Consider the following 22,025-nt stretch of genomic DNA (forward strand, 5'->3'; position numbering starts at 1 on the left):
ACGCACCAGCGCTAACTTCATTCTAGATTATCACAATTATCATTTCAATACAAGAGTCATCACATACAGAGTTCTATCAAGCCTCTGGTGGCTTGTTGATGGCTTGTGGCTTGGAGTGGGCCTTAGCCAAGTAATCAGTAAACTCCTGGTATGGTGGCTTGGTGAGTTTTGTCTCTGGCCACATATCTGGGGTCAGGTACTTGAAGGTCTCCCCAATAGCTGCAAATGTTGCCTTGGCTAAATGGGCAAGAAAGTTACACAGTAAAAAGGTTAGAACAATAAGTTAAAGCTTCCCCTTCTATAGACATAGTACCAATGATGTCACTTGTGTACAAAATGACCTAGCTACTTGCTTTACAAGCAAAAGGTGACCAGAACACAAGCTTTCACTTTATTCCACATACATACCAAAATTCCCTAGGGTTGCTGTTTGTCCCCTGGCACAAGTGTAGCAATCATCAACTCCAGCCATCTGAAGTAGCTTCTTGGGAACTGGAGCAGACACAATACCAGTTCCACGGGGTGCTGGGATCAGCCTCACCAGTACAGAACCACACTTTCCAGTTACCTGATGAAAAAAAAAAAACAACAACAATATTCTAATAAATACCATCTCAGCATAAATAATAAATAGTGTGGGAAGGATTGAATAAAATCAGGAGCACATTGAATCCTATGGACAAGCAAGCATGTAACTTCACAATAAGCAAAATTCAAACATGGCTGCCATGTACTATAATAAGCAACTTTTAAAATTTCCTAATAGGATATTATGTGGAGGCACATGCTTGAGTACGCCATGTTTCTGCTGCGACAAAGTGAAGCTATGGAAACAAAGTTCAATGGCATGACAGAAAAGTAGTAGCTTAGCAGGACAGTCTTTCTACAGTTGCTATTCACGCAAAATTATTATTCCAAGCTTTTCCTTCAATTTGACATCTTCCTATCGAAGCAACTTTGCTACCTTCACACAAGACGATGGAATAGCAGTCCATTCAGTGTATCCCTGTTGCACGTAAGAATGATGTAACCAATTATATACATAGTAACACTGGACACCATGTTTGAATTTCGCCCGTAGTATTGGTAGTTTATGGAGTTACATGCTTTCTTGTCCATAGGATTTCGTGACTCCTGATAAAATTCACCAATACATTTGATTTTTACCATAGCACTATTACATAACAATAGCACTGGATTTCAAATGTGTAAAGCCCTCTGAATAGCTTGAAATCTCATTTTGGTGTAAAACACTACAGAGTCCTTTAACTTAAATCAATGTGGATATAAAATAAATAAAGTCTCTGGTAACCTGCAAAAACACTCAAGCCTCAGTTCATTAAGTATATAAACAAACTTTCCAGCCAAACTGTTTGCCACAGCTCAAAGTAGGTTCAAATATGCTAGTCAGTTATGAATGCCATCAATGGTCCATCAGGTATGTGTTACCAATTAAGGAATAGTCAGTGACAAGTCTAATGGCCTGGTATGTTTATATAATACAAATATAACCCATTCTGGTTCCCTGGTCATTTGATCCACCCTAACTATTGCATTTTTCCTTACAAGGTAAAACACCTTTAGCTGCTCTCAGTATAATACTGAAATTCACAGTAACTGGCATACCTCTTCACTACATTCTTCTCATTTTTACAGTAATCCACCAGCACTTTATGGAATATACAATTTATCCAAGTACTTTAGAGGACATATGTAAAGAGCACACAGCACTAGTGGAGGTTGGTCACAGTTATACAACACCTCAGCATCAATACCAAATCCATTCATAAGGAACCCTGCTATTTATTCCTACCAATTAAGCTGATCCTGACACATATTTTATATCTTGGGAAGAAGTACCCATATAAATGAGCCCATGCATGTATCCGAGTCTACGTAAATGAAATATAAATTGTATGTCCCATAATTATTACAAACCTTCTTATCAGCCATCTGGTTTACAAAAGAAATTGCCTTGTAATCTATGTGAACATTTTCTGTCTATCCGTCTATTACCTGGTATCATAAATAACTTTGGACCCATGCAATGAAAAATCCATACGATAACCTAATTCTAGAGGTGTTGTCCGACCACCAGGGGCCATGTTTGCTTACAGGCGCATTACAGAGCTATGGCTACGAGACAAATCTCCTTACCATCAATATAGTGGAAATTACTACTGTTTTAAACACATAGTGCATTAATATGGCAATAAGGAAACTTTTACCACTTCATCAAATTTGCAAGTTCATACTGGGGATACAAAGACAAAAATACGATCACCATAGTAAAGGCAATAATTCAAGGTTTATTGCTCCCACATATCAAAAATTACTGGATAAGTGACTATTAATATATAGCAACAAAATATTCACTAGAAGTCTCCAGGTCATGACATAAACTAGATTACTTACCACATATATTCAATAATGGTACACATATTTATCCGTTATTAAAGCTGCTCAAATAATGCTGTTTCTTGCAATGCAAGCATGGGCAGTTGTTAAACAGCAGGCTCACAGGAGCTTAGACATGCCCACAAACACAACTTTACAGCCACAAAACATTAGCACATCGTACTTGACAATTGCAAGAACTTGGAAAACCATGAAGGTTGGTAGTTTCGTGCTCAGCCGGGCTCGCGCTAATGCGCAAACACCGTCTGGTGACAATGCTCGAGTTTCTTGGGCCCGGAAGCCAAAGTATTGGCTGGCCAATCAGAATCGAGGAGTTGCATAATCATTTTAAAACCATTCAAAAATGACTAGGAATAAAAGCAAAACTCAGAATGGGGCGTTTACTAGATGCGATCTCTTCGTCCATTGTATTACTGGAAGCGTTTCATTTCTGGCGAAACGTCTAGTCACGATTCATAAGGTGAGATCGGGAAAAAACAACTTGACAACAAACATCTTGAACAACCTAGGTAAGTAACTTCTGATAAAATGGCTTTAAATGGTCTGCTTTTTCGTCTACTTCCAATACATTCATGCAATTATGTAACTCGTCGATTCTGATTGGCCAGCCAATATTTTGGCTGGATCGCACTTCCGGGCCCAAGAAACTCGAGCATTGTCACCAGACGGTGTTTGCGCATTAGCGTGAGCCCGGCTGGGCACGAGACTAGAAGGTTGGGTGGGCCTGAATGTGTGTGTACATGTGCATGACTACTTATGTAGTGTAATAGATGATGGCAACTTGTTAGGTGGTCTCACCTTGCAGGGAACAGTGTGAGGTTGACCTAACTTGTTACCCCAGTAACCTAGCCGGACAGGGATCACCGACAGTTTAGCCAAAGTGATAGCTCCTCTGATGGCTGTGGCCACTTCTTTGGAACACTTCACCCCCAATCCCACATGTCCATTGTAGTCACCCATGGCAACAAACGCCTTGAACCTGGTACGCTGACCGGCTCTCGTCTGCTTCTGTACAGGCATGATCTTTAATACTTCGTCCTTCAGAGCACTCCCCAGAAAATGATCAATGATTTCTTGCTCCTGTGATTGTAAGAATTCATACCAAACTATATATGAATGGGCTTGTAGCACCTTAATTGGCAGTGAGAAGAGATAAATATCTTCCAGTTTCTTGATCTTCCCATCCTTCACCAGACGACCCAGTTTGGTGACTGGTATCCATTCCTTATCTTCTGGTTTTCCCCTACCACGACCTCTCATACCACGCCCACGTCCCCTGCCGCCACGCCCTCTGCCCCCTCTTCCAAATCCTCCACGAAAACTTTCACCACCGGCTGGTACTGTGTCCGCCATTGCTGGAGAACGAAGATTTACACACAGATCCATTAAAACCAACCAGCATACATGTTAAATAGGGTAGACCATAGACAAACACGTAACACGTGCGACCAAAAAGAAAGTAGTACTACTCAAAGTTTTATTTGATAACAGCACAACACCAAAAATATACTTAAGCACAATCAATACGTTGTGTTCATTCACAAAAACATCATTACAGTCACAAGGATTAGACGGATATACTTTAGACACTTACGTGATGATATTTCTTCCTTCTTATGGATCTCGTGATTACAGTAAGTTTACGCGCACGCGTGTTGATAGGTTCACGCCCCCCTAACGACAGAAAAAATGGCTGCTAGTAAACTTTAGAAGTGAGAGGGCCAGTACTTCACCCATCAGTGACAATGGAGATACAATACGTGTACACAAAGAAGAGAAGCGAATTCGGAAGACAGGCTAACTTTTCTGATAAAAGTGCTGAAATAAATTTTGACGTACCGCCAGACGACACGTTGCTAGATCAATATGTGGAGCGGAACCCGTGTGACCTAGGCATTCAGTGTGCAGGGGACATGTCCGAACATGAAGTAATAAGGCGTATTAGCTTGTGTTGATGCAGTAACAAGCTGTGGTGTGTTGTAGGTGAATACTGAGAGATACGAGACAGAGAATAGAGGGATGAATCACGTGGAGGGTGGATGGCCCAAGGATATTAATCCTGCAGAAGTGGAGCAGACCATCAGATATCGTAAGAAAGTGGAGAAGGATGAAGTCTACATTCAAACAATATTAAATCTTGGCAGGGTCAGTGGTTTAACAGTGCTCAATTAATAACAATCTCAAGTCTGCTGGTCACCATAAGCAGTCTAGAGAGATATATTAATACATAAGCTGTATACATCAAGTTGGTTTAGTGGTGCACAACAATAATGTTTAAGCAGAATAAGTAGTGATCCTACCCTGCCAGCATACATTCCAGCTACCATGTTTTAGTTGGTACAAGTAGGTGGGTGCACAGGCAACAAGTGTACCTCCACTCTTAGCCCTACAATACACATTAGAGTCATTCATAATGCTGGAAGATACTGAAATATTGGATCAATGAAAGCAATTCAGTGATGAACTCAAAAATGTTGTGGGAGAGGAGCACAAGGGGAGTATCCCCACCGTACCCATCCTCACTCTCGCAAAGGGGATTAAGATGCTCTATTAGAACAGTCAAGTACTCTAATACAACAGTCATTGCACAGGGGTGTAGGGAGGGGGGTCCCCTGTAAAATTTAGACTTCTGCAAGCAGGATCCTAACACACCATGTAGTGTAGCAGGACAAAATGAGTGAGCAACATAGTGTAATGGCACAGCACAACAATTGATAAAACTTACGTTTATCTCTCAGGGAAGGATTTACAGAGGTAACATGAGCCCTCTTCAAAATTTGTTAAAAAGATCGATATACTCTAATAGAGCAGTCAGGTATATACTCTAATAAAACATGCATGTAAATATCCATGTCCATATGAAGTTTTTCAGCCAACATTAAATGCAAAACTTAGCATGACCTTATACTGCTATAGCTTTGGTATGCAGTGTTTAAAGATATAGAGCTCCAGTAATTTATCACTTGTGTTATGCAAAATGAATTCATGCTATGCATATTTGTATAGTTGTATTGTTTTGATTGTCATTTGTATCAGTGGATTCATGGCTCCTATACCACAGTGAGATATAACCATCACTTACAGATTACTCTATGTGTTATGCTGTCTGTTTCCACTAGGTGACTTTATCTAGTACTACCTTCATCCCAGGGGCACTTAATGCATCATAATTAATGTACTTTTTGCATAAAATATAGCAATTTGCTGATTATTAAAATATTGAAAGTCTCTCAGCGGCTGGGGGCTGTGCCCCCAGACCCCTGCTTCTAGTAACTCAATGCTGGTGCTGGAACTCCCCCTTCAAAAAATCCTGGCTACGCCCCTGATTGCATGCAATTATAGAAAGTGCTTCCCAATTTTACTAAATTATCTAGGAGGCTAATAAATGTGTCCATGGCATGGTGCTGCAAATGCTAGTTTTTAAGTTGAGCATTGGCCGTCCTTTGGGTGCCATAGCTATGCAACATAAAATTATTTTCTACCAATACAGAAAAATACCTACTACCGATGATACCCAGCAGTGAGTTTTACCAATACAGATACCGAATTGTATATATTTTTGCTTATTCATGGCTATATTGTGCATTATACTATTTGTACTAACGTTTTATAGCAAAATACACACCTTCAAAGTTACATATGTGTGAATGCTCTATTAGAATATTTTGTGCAGTGATTGTTCTATTAGAATATCTCGATCTTTTTATGCAAACATAACAAGTTGTAGTTACTCAATGTTTTAACAAAGCACCTTTTATGCTAGAACAATGCACAATACTATTATTTCAAGCCTGTTATGGCCCCAGTATTATTGGTATAATATTTATAATGATTATAATAATAATCATTGGCGCGAGTGTTTATTGATCAGTATAATACTGATCAATACCAAAATGGCAAATATTGGCTCCGATTCGATACCGATCTAATTATCAGTGGAACACTACGCAAAACACTTGTTGTGAACTACTCGTGGAATTTACTACTGCAATTTATCCCTGCAACTGACCACTCAGTAAGCATAATTTACTAGATATTCGCACATAAAAACTATTCTGTAAAAAAAATCTGTGTTAAATTTCTGTAGCTTCTAAGAGGCACAAACCCCCTGCTCATATATACCTAATACTCTAGTGCACTCCCTCTTTACAAACCCCAGATTTTCCCCTGAAATGTATCCTCAGATTCACTCAGCTTGTATTTTATGTCTTGTGAGTGTGTGATTTTTTACTACTCTACAGTGTTAACCAGTAATATATCTACTTATTGTAGAAAATGGAGCACTATATTAAGCAGAACAATGTGATTGATATTTATGAGGAATACTTTGATGATTCAAGTGAAAGATTTGGTGATGAGCCACCCTCGGCCAAGACTATTAATATCTTGAGGTACGAAACGATCAGAAGTATTTGTATATCATGTTATCCTGTGTATTGTAGAGACCCCAATGATGTGCCGCGCAGTGTTGCTCACGTTTCATGGTATCCTGATGGAACCAGAAAATTAGCTGCAGCATATGCTATGTTAGAGTTTCAAAAATCTCCACTAGGAATGTGTCTTGACTCGTACATCTGGGAAGTTGATAATCCAAACAAACCAGAGACTGTATTAAAGCCATCATCACCAATGTTGTGTCTAGAGTATAACCCCAAAGATCCTCATTTATTGATTGGTGGATACCAGAATGGTCAAATTGGTTAGTTTAGTAGTTATTACACTTACAATGTGTTATGTGTCATTTTGTGTTAGCATTGTTTGACACAAGAAAAGGATCGCATCCATTAGAAACATCTCCAGTAGAGCATAGTCACAAAGACCCTGTTCATAAAGTTATTTTCCCGTCCTCAAAAACAGGTACTCCTTAGCCATATGACCCACAAAGAGTTAATATGTTGTTTATCTAGGATCTGATGTGTTTTCAACATCCACCGATGGTATGGTGTTTCTGTGGGACATTCGTAAACTAGTTGAACCAGTGGAAGCCATCCCCTTGGATTTTGAGAAGACTGGACGGTTACTTGGTGGTATATCATTAGAATTTGAATCTACTATGGTAAGTGGATCAATCATAGCTATGATGTAGATTATCATTTATTCCACAGCCTACTAAATTTATGGTTGGCACAGAGCAAAGTGTTGTGCTGTCTTGTAATCGTAAGGCCAAGACACCTGCAGAGAAAATTGTGGGACAATTTGTTGGTCATCATGGGCCTATAAATGCTCTGCAGAGAAATCCTTTCTATCCAAAGCAGTTTCTGTCTGTTGGAGACTGGGCATTCCGGGTAAGACCACATACCACATATGAGTGGCATGTGTAATGTGTGCTGTAGATCTGGTCAGAAGATTGCAAGGAATGTCCTATAATGTGGAGCCCTTACCATAAGGCATACCTCACAGATGGATGTTGGAGTCCTACTAGACCTGGTGTATTCTATGTCACTAAAATGGATGGTACCCTTGACATCTGGGACCTCGTGTTCAAGCAGAAAAGCCCAACTATCACACTGCAGGTATATATAATCAGTGTCTTACAACTGGACCATTTAAACCTGATTTTTAGGTATGCGATGATACACTACACTCCATTAGGATGCATGACAGTGGCAAACTTGTGGCATGTGGCTCACAACAAGGCAACATCACATTGCTGGAGCTCTCTTCATCTCTATCTGCTCCACAACAAAATGAGAAGAACCTCATCAACATGGTAAACTGTTTTTATGCATATCCCTCAACAGTTTACTTGTATCCTTTAATGTTCATAGATATTTGAAAGAGAGGTGAAAAGAGAGAAGATCTTAGAAGGACGTCGGAGGGAGATGAAGCTAAAATTGAAGCAGCAGGGAGCAGCTGCAGCAGGTGGAGGTGGAGGGTGAGTAGCTCAGTAACTCACATGATTACGATGATCATTTGTTGTACTCCAGTGATCAAGGTGGTGATGATGAAGAAGGTGACCCAGTGGTTAAAGCAGAAGAAGACTTCTGGAATAACATCAGTCAGGCTCGTAAAGACTTTGCTGCTAAGGAAAAGAAGAGGGCAGAGGCCAGTGGAGTGACAAAGTCACAACCTACTCCAATCCCTGAGGAAGGGGTAGAGCCATCAGCAATGAATGAAGCTAAACCTGAAGTATGTGGTGATGGGCTGTATAATTACAATCAGGATGTTATGTCCCTATAGTCAGCCGCCATTGGTTGCATGGTTTTGGGGCCTTCTAAGTACAAAAAGAAATTAAATCCACACAAAAACAGCCAAGCTATGAAAAATGGTGTAGCTTTCATAAACCTTAGCTTCTGGTGCCAAGCAATTTACTCCCTTTCAATTAACTGTGCACTCAAGTGTTGCAGGAGTGTTTATGTGCTCTTGTATCATACAGTACGGTATAGCTGAGCGTCTGGTGCTAACATGAGCATTGTACAGCTTTAATTAGAAGTTATTGATTGCATAACTGGCAGATGTTTATTAGTATACTTACCTAACCCTGATCGGAAATGGGCTTTTCTGCCAAAAATCTCATCCTAAAACCAGCCTCAATTTCCCTTCATGACAACTTGGCAGTATTGGTTAGGCACAGCTAAGCCCAAAAATGTCAACCCCAAACCCTTCCAAAAAGTGGAATTTTAAAAATTTTCTATTTAACAGAATTTTATTCTGACTAACTAACTGATGCCTTTAGCCAAACATAACTTGACAATGTATATAGCTACAGGCTTGATTTCTTTACTGTTCGATATCACTTTGTCCCGAGATGTGCCTTTTCACCAACTGTGATACGTACAATACACGCATCATGGACTTGCCTTTGTCCTCCTTTGTGTTCTAGTTATTTTCGCTGAAAACACCGGCAAGGTGTCGATTTTGTGGCTTCCCTGTGGCTTTGTTGTATCTTGCCCGTATTTTCCGTAGTGACTGGATTGATCATGATTGCAGAGACACTTCTCGTACTGTTCTTCATTTGTAACACTGTGTAATAGACTGAAATAGGTGAAAGCAAAGTGTAATGGCCACTATTCAATGTCGAGTAGTTGGGGCTCATGAATCATCCGTATTATTCGTGGTGACTGGATTGATTGCAGAGGTGCTTCTCCTGCCTGTTCTTTGTGTATAATGAGGTGAGCATAGCTGATATCGAAGTGCACTTTTGAGTCAGTAATCGATGCCAAGGCTACAGGCTTGATTTTTTCACTGTTCGACGTTGCTTCAGCCTGACAGGTGCCTTTTAGCATACTGCAGTATGTACAATGTACGCATCATGGACTTACCTTTATGTCCCATTTCTTTTTGCTGACAGCCCAAGGTGGCTGATGACTTCCCTATACATTTGTAAACTGGTATTTTCCATGTGACTGAATTGATTGCAGAGGTGGTTCCCCTACTGTTCTTCATTTGAAATGGGTGCTGAACATAGCTGAAAGCAATGCCTAATGGCCACTTCACTTTCTAATCAGTATTTAATAGTTGGGGCATGCGTACAGTCTAAAATATTACCATCAGGATTAATGTCCACTAGTATACCACCGCACGTGTAGGTGACCTCTCTTGTTTCCCTGTGATCCTGAACCGAACTTAATATTTCTCATTTTTCCTTATACTTGTTTATAAACACAACTCACAAGATAGCTATGTGGTAAGTAGAATTCTAGGAAAATGGAAATGGGATTGGGAACAGAAAGCGAAAATGGGAACAGCCAGTGGAAAATACCTGAAAGAGGTCATCATGCCATTATAAAGGTTGGATTTTACAGCACAATGCTTCTTTGCAGCATTGTTGGAGTCTTCTGCTAAAATGATTGAAACACTCTAATAGAGCAGTCACCTGTAAAAAGTAAAATGCTGTAATAGAACAGTCAAAAATGTGACCCGCTGAGTGAAAACCCAACTAGTTTGCATTGTTATCAAGTTTCTTTTTACAACTTCTTTGTTATCAAGAGGGAAAAACCAATGGACTGTCAAGGTTTCAGCCTTATCTGGTGATTAGTTGGGGAGTTAAAACGATAGACATCAGGATGTGCAAAACAATCGATTTGTACAGACTATAATTATGGAAAAAAATTACAGGTGCTCGTTTAATCGATCATAACTCACAAAGGAAACAAGCTATGGAGATGTGACTTGGCTCATGGTCTTCGCAATGAATTGGGGCATTCAACAAGGTACGGTTTTTGCCCTGCATACACCCATGCATCATACACAGTACGATAGTACTGTATAGTAGGGACATCAAAGGTGTGGGCGTGGTCCGTGATATAATATAACCCAAAAACCTGCATCGATTTTTCCTCACAACAACATGACAGTATTGGTTGGGTAAAGTCAAGCCCAAAAGTGTCTTCAGATCGACCCAAAACGTTTCCATCAAGTTGCTACAGAATTTTATAAAGTTTTATTCAACGGAATTTTCTACTGCCTGACATCTTCAGTCAAGCATAGCGGAAAACTGACTACAGCTACAGCCCTAATTCTTTCGCAGAAGCGTTTCTAGTGAAATTTGGTATATTGATAATCATACACTGCTTGCGCTATTGTCTTACCTTTTATCCTTCTTTACCATGGCCATCAGTCAAGGTTCTACCGCTGAGTATTAATAGACTACAGTACGGCTTCCATCTACTGGTGTATATTGCATCAAACTATTTGAATACACGTGGTTGTTGCACCAAGCTATTTGAACACATGTGGCTCGCTGCTGATATCGATCAGTGAGAGCAACTTGCGGCGAACTAGCAACATGTAAGTCAATAAATATAGTTTAGTAACAATGTTAGTAACAATGTTAAAACCAAGTCGGGTCATGGAGGTCCCGCTTTACAGATTATCTGAGTCTGGTCCCACATGCTAAATTAATTAGTGTAACGATGTGGACGTGTAGTAGCCATCATAGCATAGCCCTGCTTCTTTCATGAGCCACACCCACTTGCAAAATTACTGTCTGTAGACATATGGTAGCCACGCCCATTCATCAGTCTGTAGGTATGCACGAATCCACGTCCATTATTGTCTGCAGGCTTATGTAGAGCCACGCCCACTAATCAGTTGTTATTGTATGTGTCATAATCTAGTATAATAGTGCTGTGATTAACTCTTATAAAATATTGTGACTGGTTTTGTGAAAAACAGGCTATTTAGTGGTCATGGGCTTGCAAATAAACTTTGCATACAGTAGGGATATTCATTTCTTATTGTTTTACAGTATTTGGACATTACGTACTACTCCGATCCAGCTTGTTTCAGTACTTTTTATTGCAGCACTATATACCGTCCTTACTCTAATTTAAAATTCCTGATTTTTTCTTATACTTGTTTTAAGCAAAAAGCTTAGAAATGGCAACGTTTACATAATATTTTACCACAACATAAACAAACGCCCATAACCCACGTTTGCTTCATGGCACTGAAACGAAACAAATATATTCTTACTCTCACCATTAACAGGTGAATCCGTTGGTCGTATAGTTGTCTCTATTCGAGCCTTGTTTCACTGTTTACTGAAGCGATTAAAACGCACATAAAATTATTTTTGTACTACGCATTTTTTACCCAATGTATTTCAATGCATTTTTTTTCAAAAACAGAATTATGCAAACTAGTAGGGTTTTTGCTCAGCGAGTCACAAATAATGTTTTGTCATAGATTATATACTCATCTAATGGTTTTGTTAATTATCCCACCAGGAACCCATATTGATGGTCTGTGAATTAATGGGCTAAAGCTGTCATAGATTAGGTACATATATAGACTAGCTAAGTCATCAACATTAAAAGTTAGCTCCTCCCTTGAAACCATAAAATTTAAACCATTGTAGCATGCATTAAATAGGTTTACAAAATGATTCTAATTAACTGACAGTGCCTGCATATAAATGTGGGAAGTTGTACCTGCAACCTCGGGGAAAAAGTCACACGATGGGTGTGTGGTAGCTGCAGTATGTGTAGGTCCATGGCTCCAATGAGGAGACTAAAGAAAATAAATTATGAGCAGTCATGAGGAAAGCCAGTTTAGCTTGACAAGCATACCAGTGCTGCATGCATTCTCCCATCATATGACTTCTTATCTGGAAACAGTATAGTGGAGTTTTCAAACCTATAATATAGGCACTGTCAGTTAACTAGAGAATCTCAGTATTTAAAATGTTTATGGTTTCAAGGAGTAGCTAACTTTCAATGTTGATGACTTAGCTAGTCTATTAGTCTATATACCTAATCTTTGACAGCTATAGTCCTTCAATTCACAGCCCATCAATGTGTGCCCCTGGTAGGATAGTTATAGTGAAACATTCTTGACTGCTCTATTAGAGTGTTTCGATCGTGCTAGTGAAAGGATTCAAACAATGACACAAAGAAACATTGTGCTGTAAAATCCAATCTATCCAGCCTATTGCATGATGATCTATATTAGGTGTTTTCCGTAGATCGTTCCCATTCCCACTTTCCGTTCCCATCCTGTTCCCGTTTTCCTCAAATTCTACTTATGCACATGTGTGAATATTTGTGAATGCAAAATTTCTTTTAACACTGAAAAATTCCCAGTATATGATCCATTGTTTTTATACAGGTATCTGCACCTGTGGATGATGGGGGAGGATCTAGTGAAAACAAAGAGAACACTTCATAACATACACACTACCCATTGTATTATATGTAGTACCTTATACAACAGTCAATGTAACTTGTGCCCTCTTACTATACAGTTTAAAAGCACGAGAAATGAAGGAAGATTTTACCTACCCAATTATAAGCAGAGCAGCAAGAGGCTGCAAAGCTGGATGCTTAATATTAAAGCCTAACACATAGTACACATTTGTCAAGCATTACATGTATTTGCAGTTATGACGCACAAAAAAAGTTTTGAACACTGTCCACACTGCTATAGACTTCACAAGAAATTCAACTGCAGTATGTGTTCCACCGATTTTGTGTTTGTTTGTGCATTTCACTATCTCAGAATACACAAAATAGTGCAGAGCGAGGATATTAATGGTAAGTAAATTCTACTAGAATCCATGACAGGTATTTTTCACAAGCATTATATTAGAGCTACCTTTAGTTACCAATGTTGATATTAGAGATACTGTTGAGTAGTTAGTAACCTAAAAGTGGAAGAAGTTGCTGGTGGCAAATGCCCAAGATCTGCCCTATGTTATATGTTACATTGCGTGGTGCGGTGCCCCATACCCCAGTGTAATTTTTTGAAGTTTTAGAGCCATTAATGCTACCACTCTCTCAATTAAAAAAAACCCCACCATTTTAAGTCAGGGGTAGATCCAGTAGCTAACAAGCTAGGAGAGGGGAACACCCAGGCCAAATTTAATGTAATTGCATCTCGGTAGTCTGAACGGGAAGTGTATATTCGTGCATCGGTGCTACTGTAGATCTTGTTGAGTATATAGTAACTATAACTCAAATTCATGACATATATGCATGGTATTGTGATGAATGAATCTTAGAATGTACTGTTCTGATATTGTTCTATCGTTCAATTAGAAAGCTCAGCTTTTTGTTTGTGGCTAATTATCTATTAAAATCAAATAGGGCTGCATGTGGGGAGAATTAACTCTGCTATTTAAAAACTACTGAAGGACAAGTAGTATCTTGTGCATGCTCATGCTCATCTCTGGGTCTAAAATCTATTTCTTACGTGCATGCAAAAATGAGATTATTGATGTTGTACGCAAATTAGTGGAACTCTCCTTATCCAATAGTAACAGATCAGGTACATGAGGAAATGAACATAAACTTAATTTACCCCATTTCACTGTTGATTCTTACAAATTTAGCTTGTTTCCTAGATCGATAAATTTGTGCCTAGATCAATAAATTTGTGGAACAAATTACCAATTACTAATGATTGTACACTAACTGAATTTGAACACATTTCTGACTATATTTAATGAACAGTAATTACTAATCCTAATTATACTCAAATTTTTGGGAGTTTTACAAATATTAATGTATATAGCATAATTACAGCTTCTCTGTACATGCTTTGTATAGTTGTGCAGTCACTCGACATGTATGCGTGGGTAACAGTTGTAATGGGATGGTCACTACAATAATTATGACCTACCCATGGAAGCACTGGACTTTATTAAAGAGAGTGTGACCCTTAACATGAAAGTAAAATGGATGCTTGCCATGTTGGATCCACCGTTGCAGATGATGATGATGTGATGGTATGCATGCACGAGGAACTATTTTAAGGTCAGTGGTATTCATGATGTATTTTCACCCTTGGCTTCCATCATCCAAGTTATAGTATAGAATCACCAAAGAGAATATTCTCCGGTTGTAGCTATTTCCCAGCTGGCACCCATTTGTTGAGTTCATGTGATGAGCTTGTCAAGTATAGCTACCATGAAGACTTTATCTGTAGGAGCTAACACCCATAGTTCTCAGAATAAACTATATAAGGTGTTCAGCAAAGCATAAATGAAGTAGCTAGTCTGCTTTACACGGCTTTGCATGCTAATCAATGTCCATCAGTAATAGTTGCATGCATTTATGAGGATTCCCTGCATGTCATTGGAAGACCATAACATTATAGTGTCCATTATCTAGAAGAGTTCTAAATGTCAGTGGTTAAAATAATTGTGTATACCTTCTATAGGCCCTTCGTTTATCACAACACACTACACTACATGCAGTCGCATTACATACATGTACATCAGTCATACTATATAAGGATACAGTGCATAAAATAATGATGAAGTCAAACCCAGCCAAAGTATGTGCAATTGTGCATGGTGACCTACAGAAGTTACATGTAGAGCCAGCTGTAGTTACATCAGTCTTTGAATAACAGATGATGCATGAAGGGAGTTAAGTTCACATGAAAGAGGACACTGTACTGTCACAGTATTGTACTTCATGTTGTAGTACATGAAGTACAATACTGTGATATATGTTTTACAAAGCACTGAAGTATACATAGGTACTATAAAAATACTTAACAAATTAACAAAAGAATAGTGATTAATTTATTCTAGTCTGGAAGTACAGTCATTTCCGTATCTCTCTCAACTATTTCATCAGCAATTCTGAGTTGCCTCGCTTTATCTTCAGCTTGTGCCTGACTGACAGGAGCCCCGTTTGAAGCAGCCACCATCTCACCTTCCCGTATATCATCCTGTTGGACTGGATGATTAGCAGGTGGTGGTAATGGAGATGGTGGTGGTGTTACTGTATGATATCTTTCTCTCAGTAAAGCAGCATTACTGCTGTCCGTTGAGCTGTTCTCCTGTAGATTTTATGCATTTTAAAATACATATTATTAAGTGTAATTATACCTCAATTTGATGAGTTCTTTCTATAGTTTCCATCTCCCTATAAAAATAAATTCAAGTGTATAAGTAACAAGAATAATACAAAATGTGTACGGAGAAAACCACATGCAAGGCCTACAAAAATGTACATATACTAATAATAATAATTAAGGTATCATATATACAGATACTTACAAAGATGCTCTTCTTTGACTGTGCCTAATCTTTCTTTGATGGTGAATTACAACAATTGCAACTGCAACAATGATCACTGTTACAAATACAAAAACTAGAGTTGGCACTATGATGGATATTAATGTGCCAGTCTGCACACTTGATGATGTTCTTTCGTCTTTGTTAGGAGGCGGAATCACATCAATAATTTGAACCACATTACACTGTGAAGTACTGTATTGAAATACAAACACTGGGGACCCACTGGTAATGGATGCTCTGCCTCTCTTCTGGGTAACCAAATCATAGAGAAATATTCTAATATCATTATTAGATAGTATCTGCTTGCCCCATAGGATCGAACCATCAATGTATAATTTGTAGCTCATTGGTCTGTTGCTGTTTGCAGGTTCCAATACTTTTGGAATTGTGGAACTTTTGCTACTAGCTGTAACAATGTCTTCCAAATTGATCTGGTAAATATTACTGCTTTCTCCACTAGCAGTAAAGTAAAAATCAATGTCACTGCCACTACAGTAGCACACTGCTGATGTGATTGTATGTAGGAGTGGTTCAAGCCCACTGGTGTTGATGGATATCACATACACTTCACCTGATCTTGAGTCATTGAAAAAGATATTGTTCATATCTTGTATCATGACAAATGAAGAAGAATTGACACAACTGCTCACTATTTCAATGTTACCATTTGGTAGTTTAGATAGAGCTAAGTTATCCCCATTGTAATACAATACTGTCCCATTTTCACACCTTATTACAGCATCATATTCTCCGATGGGTTTTAGATCACGGGGACGTGCACATACAGAAGGAATATCTATAACTACATAGCCTTCAAAGTGATAACGAATGACAACTAGCTTGTAAGATGATAAGTGTTCAGCATAAGTGATGTAGAGTACAACAGTTCCTCTGTCATCATAGAGATTGATAAAAGGTGAATGATCATCAATATTGATGTGTAACTCGATTCCAAGTCGATAATCACGAACATCACTATTACTAATATTAATCTTGTATGGAACAATCAAATATTCATATGGAGTTGTACGAAGGCAAAGAGTTCCAATGGTTTGATCAGTGACTGGAAAGAAATTAAAGCAGTTTTCCCCATGCAATTCTGACTTAGAACTGATGACCATGTTAGACTCGTTGTTTAACAGATAGAATTGGGGATGGCCTATACTGGGAGTCCAGAAATGTTTCTGTCCATTATCAAATTTGGCTAAAAGAGCCCTGCATGTTCCATCAACAATACACAGGGGGTGATTAAACTGAAAGTCAAATGGATAGGCTTCCACATTTAGTGGGGCATCTCCATCATTAGGAGTCACTATTTGAGCAAGTTCTTCACTTAAGACCAATGTATCTTCATTCTGACTGGAAGTGCATGTAGGTGCATTTCCAGCTACTAGTGCTATATGATGAACAATAAAAAGTAGCTATGGATAGTAGCTAACGTGACATTTTGCATTGGTGTATAATATACAGTATATACTTAATTCGCAATTCCACTATTTTGTGCATGTTTGGTTTGTTAGCTCTCCCCAGTCAATTTCCCATGGAATTTTCACAAATACAACTAGCTAAATAAAAAGCAAACCAAATCAATCAAGCAGCTATTTATTCCGCAACTGGAGATTCAACCAGAGCAACTACTTATTACAGCTACTTACAAATACTTGCCGCCAGTACTATGCAGAGTCCAGTCACGCAAAACTTAGGAAAAAAGTAAATCTTCATCGCCAGGGATGATCGCCGCTCATCAAATGTGCTGATTCGCCAATTGTAAGTGCTGCACAGCAGTTGCAGGAAGTGACAAAAAAATTAGCCGGGGTATTTCCCTTGGTTTATCCCTATATCTCACGTCAGGCAACCGCATATAGTCAATGCAAGTCCGTGCACGTTTCATGACGTATGTAGATTTTAGACAGAATATTTAAGCAATGTATAGATTATGCGTGGTGACTGTACATGTGGTCTACAAAAATTAACTTTTAGTGCAAAATTTAATAGATAGCTAATATAGCATCAGTACATATAGTTAAACATGTTATAAGTGTGCTAACTTACACCTGCTACAGTGTAGAGTAAAGTATATTGCATGCTGCATGCATGTGTATATGTGCAGTGAGTGGTGTGTTTGTGTCTTCGCGGTCAGTTTCATATCATGAACATGGGATGTTTGAATGCATGCATGTCAGCATCATGTATTTGGCCAGAAGTAAAACAAATTAACTGTCTGTTTCACTGATGTTGCCATCATCACCATCCTGAAGTGAAGGTGGATTGTTCACAGGCATAGCATTAGTGTTAGCTGATGTAAGAAGGAGGCGAGAACCAACTACTGCTTCTGTATGTTGTGGAGTACCTGCAGTTGATTCCTCTGCAGCTGGTTCAAAAATTTGAGAAGAGCCAAATAAGTTGATGCTACTATGTAGAGCATTGGCAGGTGTTGGAATGGTTGGTATTGCATTATTCAATGTAGAGGTATCTGTAGTTTGGACAGGGGATTGAGCATTGTCAGTACTAGGTAGATTATGAACATCAGTTTCAGCATTGCTTATCAACTGGGCATTAAGTGGATCATCACAATTTGAACTAGATATATTAGTTTGGTCAGTATTATTCAGACCATCGCGATTTATAGGTGGCTGGCTAGACTCATCATTACCTATTTCACTTTCAACAAGGGTTGTCAGTGGAGCAACAGATTGGCTAGATTCAGATTTAGCAATGCTCCCCATCTGAAGGTCGTCATTCCGTGCAGATGGATCACATGGGAATGCATCACCATTGTACGGCAGAGTTCTATACCCACGGGATCGTGTTGGCCTCTTACAATTCCAGTACACAAGTATACTCAAACAAATTCCCACTATGGTAGCAAGTATTGCAGCTGTTATTCCAACTGGCATTGGCCATTTCTTAGTGTCATCACTCTCAGCATATGATGGTGTAACAGAAACCTGTTTGTCAAGTGTGCTTGATCCATATAAATCATTTGAAAATGAAATCACATATACTAAGCCATTTGCAGGATAAGAACTTGTTTTACCTGTACGCATATCAGTAAGAACCAGTTTTCGCTTATCGCTATCTTCGTTGTGTAATATACTAACCCAGGATGACCCTGCAACACTTGAGAGCACAGTTTGAAAGGGAGTAAATTGCTCGGCTGGTCTTATTTCAGTAGCCTCCACTGCTGTACTGGATTGAGCAATATCTTCCAGAGGAACCGACAGGTAATAGATATACCCATTCCAAGTTGTAGTGAAATAAAGAATAGTCATATTGCCATTAAAGTGACATGCAATGGAAGATATTTGTTGAAGCGTATTTGAACGAAACTTGATTGAAAATAGTGGAATTTGCATTATTGACTTGGTGTTGTTCAATAAGATGTTTGTATCTTGAACTGCTACAAAAGAAGTTTTACCAACACATGACTCAACCATTGAAATGTCATCAAAAGTAGTCAACTCAGTCAAGATTAAATCATCTCCGTTAAAAAGCACCAGCTTTCCACTCGAGCATTTTATCAAGGCATTATACTGACCTAGCAACTTTATTTCATATGGACCTGTTTGACATGTCGGAGGCAATGGTATGAATGTAGGATTATCTGAATTCCATTGTAACATGACCATGCAGTTCTCTTCCCAACCCTTGTGATAGGTAATGTAGAGAACAACTGGTTTCCCATCAGTATCATTAGTGATCAATATAGGGCTATCAAGTTCAATGTGATTTCCTCTAACTTCCAAAACTACTCGAGGATTTTTTTGATCATACTCATGATACTGAATTTTGTAGAGAGCCACTAATATTTCTTCTGTTGTATTCTGTATACACACAGCACCAGTTTCTAAGGGCTTCCCAGTTGGAAAGAATGCAATACAGTTTTCTATATTAAGCACACCAGACTCCTCAAGTGTATTGTTATTAAAAAGAAAGTGTTTGACTGGACCACACCTTGGTATCACAACCTGGCTACCATGTTGTAGTAATGGATGGCAATTAGTATATTGGTGGTCGCACATAACAGGAAATTCTGTGGCCACAGAATAAGGCAATATTTTACTTTGATCAGAGGAAACATGTGTTATACTGTCCCGATTTATAATCATGTATTGGCCATCACCAGATTGTATTGTGGAAAATAACACAAGAAGATCTAGAAAAAGATAACAAGATATGTCATATGACAACCCACATTATCATACACTGAATTAAAGGTGATTTTTTTTTGGGATTCCCCTACCCACACACAACTGCCCCCAAACCAAACCACTATGGACATCATACACTGAATTAAAGGTTGTTTTCTTTTGGATTCCCCACCCACAAACCAAACCACTCTAGGAGGAAACTGCCGGCAGCATGACAGCATTTACAAGAAAGCAAACTGAATTCATCATAGTGCAAGCAAGAGTGACAAAATAATAAGGCAGTGGCTACTGAACCAAAAGTCGTTCAATAAGCCGACTCGCTATTGAATCGACAGTAAAACTTTTCGACAAAAAAGGGTCACTAAACGAATAAAAAAAACCCCACAAAACTCAACCTGGGCTCGAACCCTGGACTACTGGAACTGTAGGCAGCGTGCTAACCACAGCTAGCTATACCCACTACAGCTACTTTTCCACCTTATAGCTAAATGTTACTCATGTAGTAGTCTCACTATATATAGTAAGAACCTAACCTAAAGGTGAAGAAAAAACCAAAGCTGAACCCGAGCCTAACCCTAACGCTAATGTTACTTTTCGTGTCTCCTAAAGTCAAATGCTCAGGGAAGCTACTAGACGCGAAAATAAAAACCTTTCGGTTCAGTAACCAGCTGGGCCACTTCCAAATAATAGCTAATACTAGTTACTTTTCGAGCTATAAGACTTCGCTTAGGATAGCCGGCTGCCTTCTGGTACTGCATGGACGGACCTATGCCGGCATGCACTCATACATGCTCTGCCAGGCTTCTGTGTTCCGGCATCGCATGAGAATGATCAGAATGCACCACACATTACCGGTACCCGGCAGTACAATCAAGTGGACAAAGCCTACAATACAAGCCCGTGGCATATATAGTACATTGTAGTTTAAATATCCGTTTCAAAATTGAAAATAGGTAGTAGTTAATTAGTACCCGGCTAGAGCAGCAACTTACAAAATATACAAGCCGTAGACGAGGCCGTAGACCTGTACAAAGTAATCTGTGGCGACCCTGGCGAGCGTTTTTTCCGACCTGTACCAACAGTCATTCAGGATGCTCCCTCAGATGCTTCACTCTGCCGATCCACTAAAGTGTTGCCTTTATGTTGGACGTATTTAGAAAGCTAAGACTGTAGCTAGCACAAAAATACCCGAACTTAATTACCTAATTCAGGAGCACGTGGTTGCGTGAGGGTTCGGCACCTACACGTCTACTCACGTGAGTCAATCAATGCACACAACCACATGCTCCTGAATTAGGTAATTAAATTTACTTGCAGGCGCGCGCACTCGATTTTTCAAAGAGGCGTGGCGGGGGCGCTTATAATTTTTAATCGATAATCGCCACCCCGAAGAATGGGTCTGAGAGGACCAGGGACGAGACCCAGATCTCTCAACTCTCAAAATCTCACCTTGAAACAAGCTTTATCTCAAGTGGCAGTGGCTGAATACCCCGGGGAAAAAAAACAAAACAAAAAAAACCTTAAGACAAGCTTTATTTCAAGTTCTCAAGGTCAAGTACAAATTTTAAGTCTTTTCTCAAAGTAAAGCACTGTCATACTACAGATAATGTAAGAAAACTGTTGAAATCACTCTCAGATTCAATCTCAGAGGGTCTAATTGTCAAAAATTTCCTGGGGGGCATATACTGTGCTTTGCATGCTATACGGTATACCATGTAGTGTAGTTATAATTTATGGGTATATGGTACAACATCCTCTGAAAAAGGTTACCTACACCCCAGCCCCTTACATGAAGTTGTATCCTCCACCTCTGATCTCAAGGTTGAAACTGATTCCAAGTTGAGAGGTCTGGAGACCCCGGATGAAACTATAATGCCGTGCAGCCATCCCGGGAGTACTTTCAGAGAGTTGGAAACCCAACATAATTACAAAACTACTCACAACTAAATGAAGATGTCTGGTGACAATCAGGCAGTGCCAGA

The 22,025-nt window shown here is 39.1% G+C and overlaps 4 protein-coding genes across 4 annotated transcripts; 1 reads left to right on the forward strand and 3 right to left on the reverse strand.

The window, feature by feature from the left end:
* Nucleotides 1-20: 20 nt before the first annotated feature.
* On the reverse strand, nt 21-4,092 carry LOC136250195 (small ribosomal subunit protein uS5). The gene is made up of 5 exons (XM_066042375.1): nt 4,013-4,092; nt 3,550-3,773; nt 3,217-3,498; nt 409-568; nt 21-237 (listed from the first exon to the last, which is right to left on the reverse strand). Exons 2-5 carry the CDS (start codon nt 3,769-3,771, stop codon nt 77-79), a joined length of 825 nt encoding a protein of 274 aa, XP_065898447.1. The 5' UTR covers nt 3,772-3,773; nt 4,013-4,092; the 3' UTR covers nt 21-76.
* LOC136250193 (dynein intermediate chain 3, ciliary-like) lies at nt 4,074-13,100 on the forward strand. Its single transcript, XM_066042373.1, has 12 exons — nt 4,074-4,346; nt 4,402-4,563; nt 6,691-6,809; nt 6,861-7,117; nt 7,171-7,275; nt 7,326-7,474; nt 7,524-7,703; nt 7,752-7,931; nt 7,982-8,128; nt 8,187-8,293; nt 8,346-8,547; nt 12,970-13,100. Exons 1-12 carry the CDS (start codon nt 4,164-4,166, stop codon nt 13,027-13,029), a joined length of 1,851 nt encoding a protein of 616 aa, XP_065898445.1. The 5' UTR covers nt 4,074-4,163; the 3' UTR covers nt 13,030-13,100.
* A 1,968-nt stretch (nt 13,101-15,068) lies between these two features.
* On the reverse strand, nt 15,069-17,707 carry LOC136250199 (uncharacterized). The gene is made up of 4 exons (XM_066042378.1): nt 17,548-17,707; nt 15,872-17,288; nt 15,701-15,737; nt 15,069-15,651 (listed from the first exon to the last, which is right to left on the reverse strand). Exons 1-4 carry the CDS (start codon nt 17,612-17,614, stop codon nt 15,397-15,399), a joined length of 1,776 nt encoding a protein of 591 aa, XP_065898450.1. The 5' UTR covers nt 17,615-17,707; the 3' UTR covers nt 15,069-15,396.
* An 84-nt stretch (nt 17,708-17,791) lies between these two features.
* Nucleotides 17,792-21,241, reverse strand: LOC136250197 (uncharacterized). Its single transcript, XM_066042376.1, has 2 exons — nt 21,036-21,241; nt 17,792-20,048 (listed from the first exon to the last, which is right to left on the reverse strand). Exons 1-2 carry the CDS (start codon nt 21,127-21,129, stop codon nt 18,106-18,108), a joined length of 2,037 nt encoding a protein of 678 aa, XP_065898448.1. The 5' UTR covers nt 21,130-21,241; the 3' UTR covers nt 17,792-18,105.
* Nucleotides 21,242-22,025: the final 784 nt, after the last annotated feature.

Source organism: Dysidea avara, chromosome 3 (genome assembly GCF_963678975.1).
Source record: "Dysidea avara chromosome 3, odDysAvar1.4, whole genome shotgun sequence".
Lineage (NCBI taxonomy): Eukaryota > Metazoa > Porifera > Demospongiae > Dictyoceratida > Dysideidae > Dysidea > Dysidea avara.

Coding starts and splice junctions, on each gene's coding strand:
- LOC136250195 (XM_066042375.1), bottom strand. CDS start 3,771: ATGGCGGACACAGTACCAGCCGGTGGTGAAAGTTTTCGTGGAGGATTT. Junction 3,499..3,549: donor TCTTCTCACTGCCAATTAAG/GTGCTACAAGCC, acceptor TTACAATCACAG/GAGCAAGAAATCATTGATCA. Junction 569..3,216: donor CTCACACTGTTCCCTGCAAG/GTGAGACCACCT, acceptor TTTTTTCATCAG/GTAACTGGAAAGTGTGGTTC.
- LOC136250193 (XM_066042373.1), top strand. CDS start 4,164: ATGGAGATACAATACGTGTACACAAAGAAGAGAAGCGAATTCGGAAGA. Junction 7,276..7,325: donor TTTCCCGTCCTCAAAAACAG/GTACTCCTTAGC, acceptor TTGTTTATCTAG/GATCTGATGTGTTTTCAACA. Junction 8,129..8,186: donor AGAAGAACCTCATCAACATG/GTAAACTGTTTT, acceptor TAATGTTCATAG/ATATTTGAAAGAGAGGTGAA.
- LOC136250199 (XM_066042378.1), bottom strand. CDS start 17,614: ATGAAGATTTACTTTTTTCCTAAGTTTTGCGTGACTGGACTCTGCATA. Junction 17,289..17,547: donor AGTACTGGCGGCAAGTATTT/GTAAGTAGCTGT, acceptor TTCATCATATAG/CACTAGTAGCTGGAAATGCA. Junction 15,738..15,871: donor AGTCAAAGAAGAGCATCTTT/GTAAGTATCTGT, acceptor TTATTTTTATAG/GGAGATGGAAACTATAGAAA.
- LOC136250197 (XM_066042376.1), bottom strand. CDS start 21,129: ATGACTGTTGGTACAGGTCGGAAAAAACGCTCGCCAGGGTCGCCACAG. Junction 20,049..21,035: donor GTCTACGGCTTGTATATTTT/GTAAGTTGCTGC, acceptor ATCTTTTTCTAG/ATCTTCTTGTGTTATTTTCC.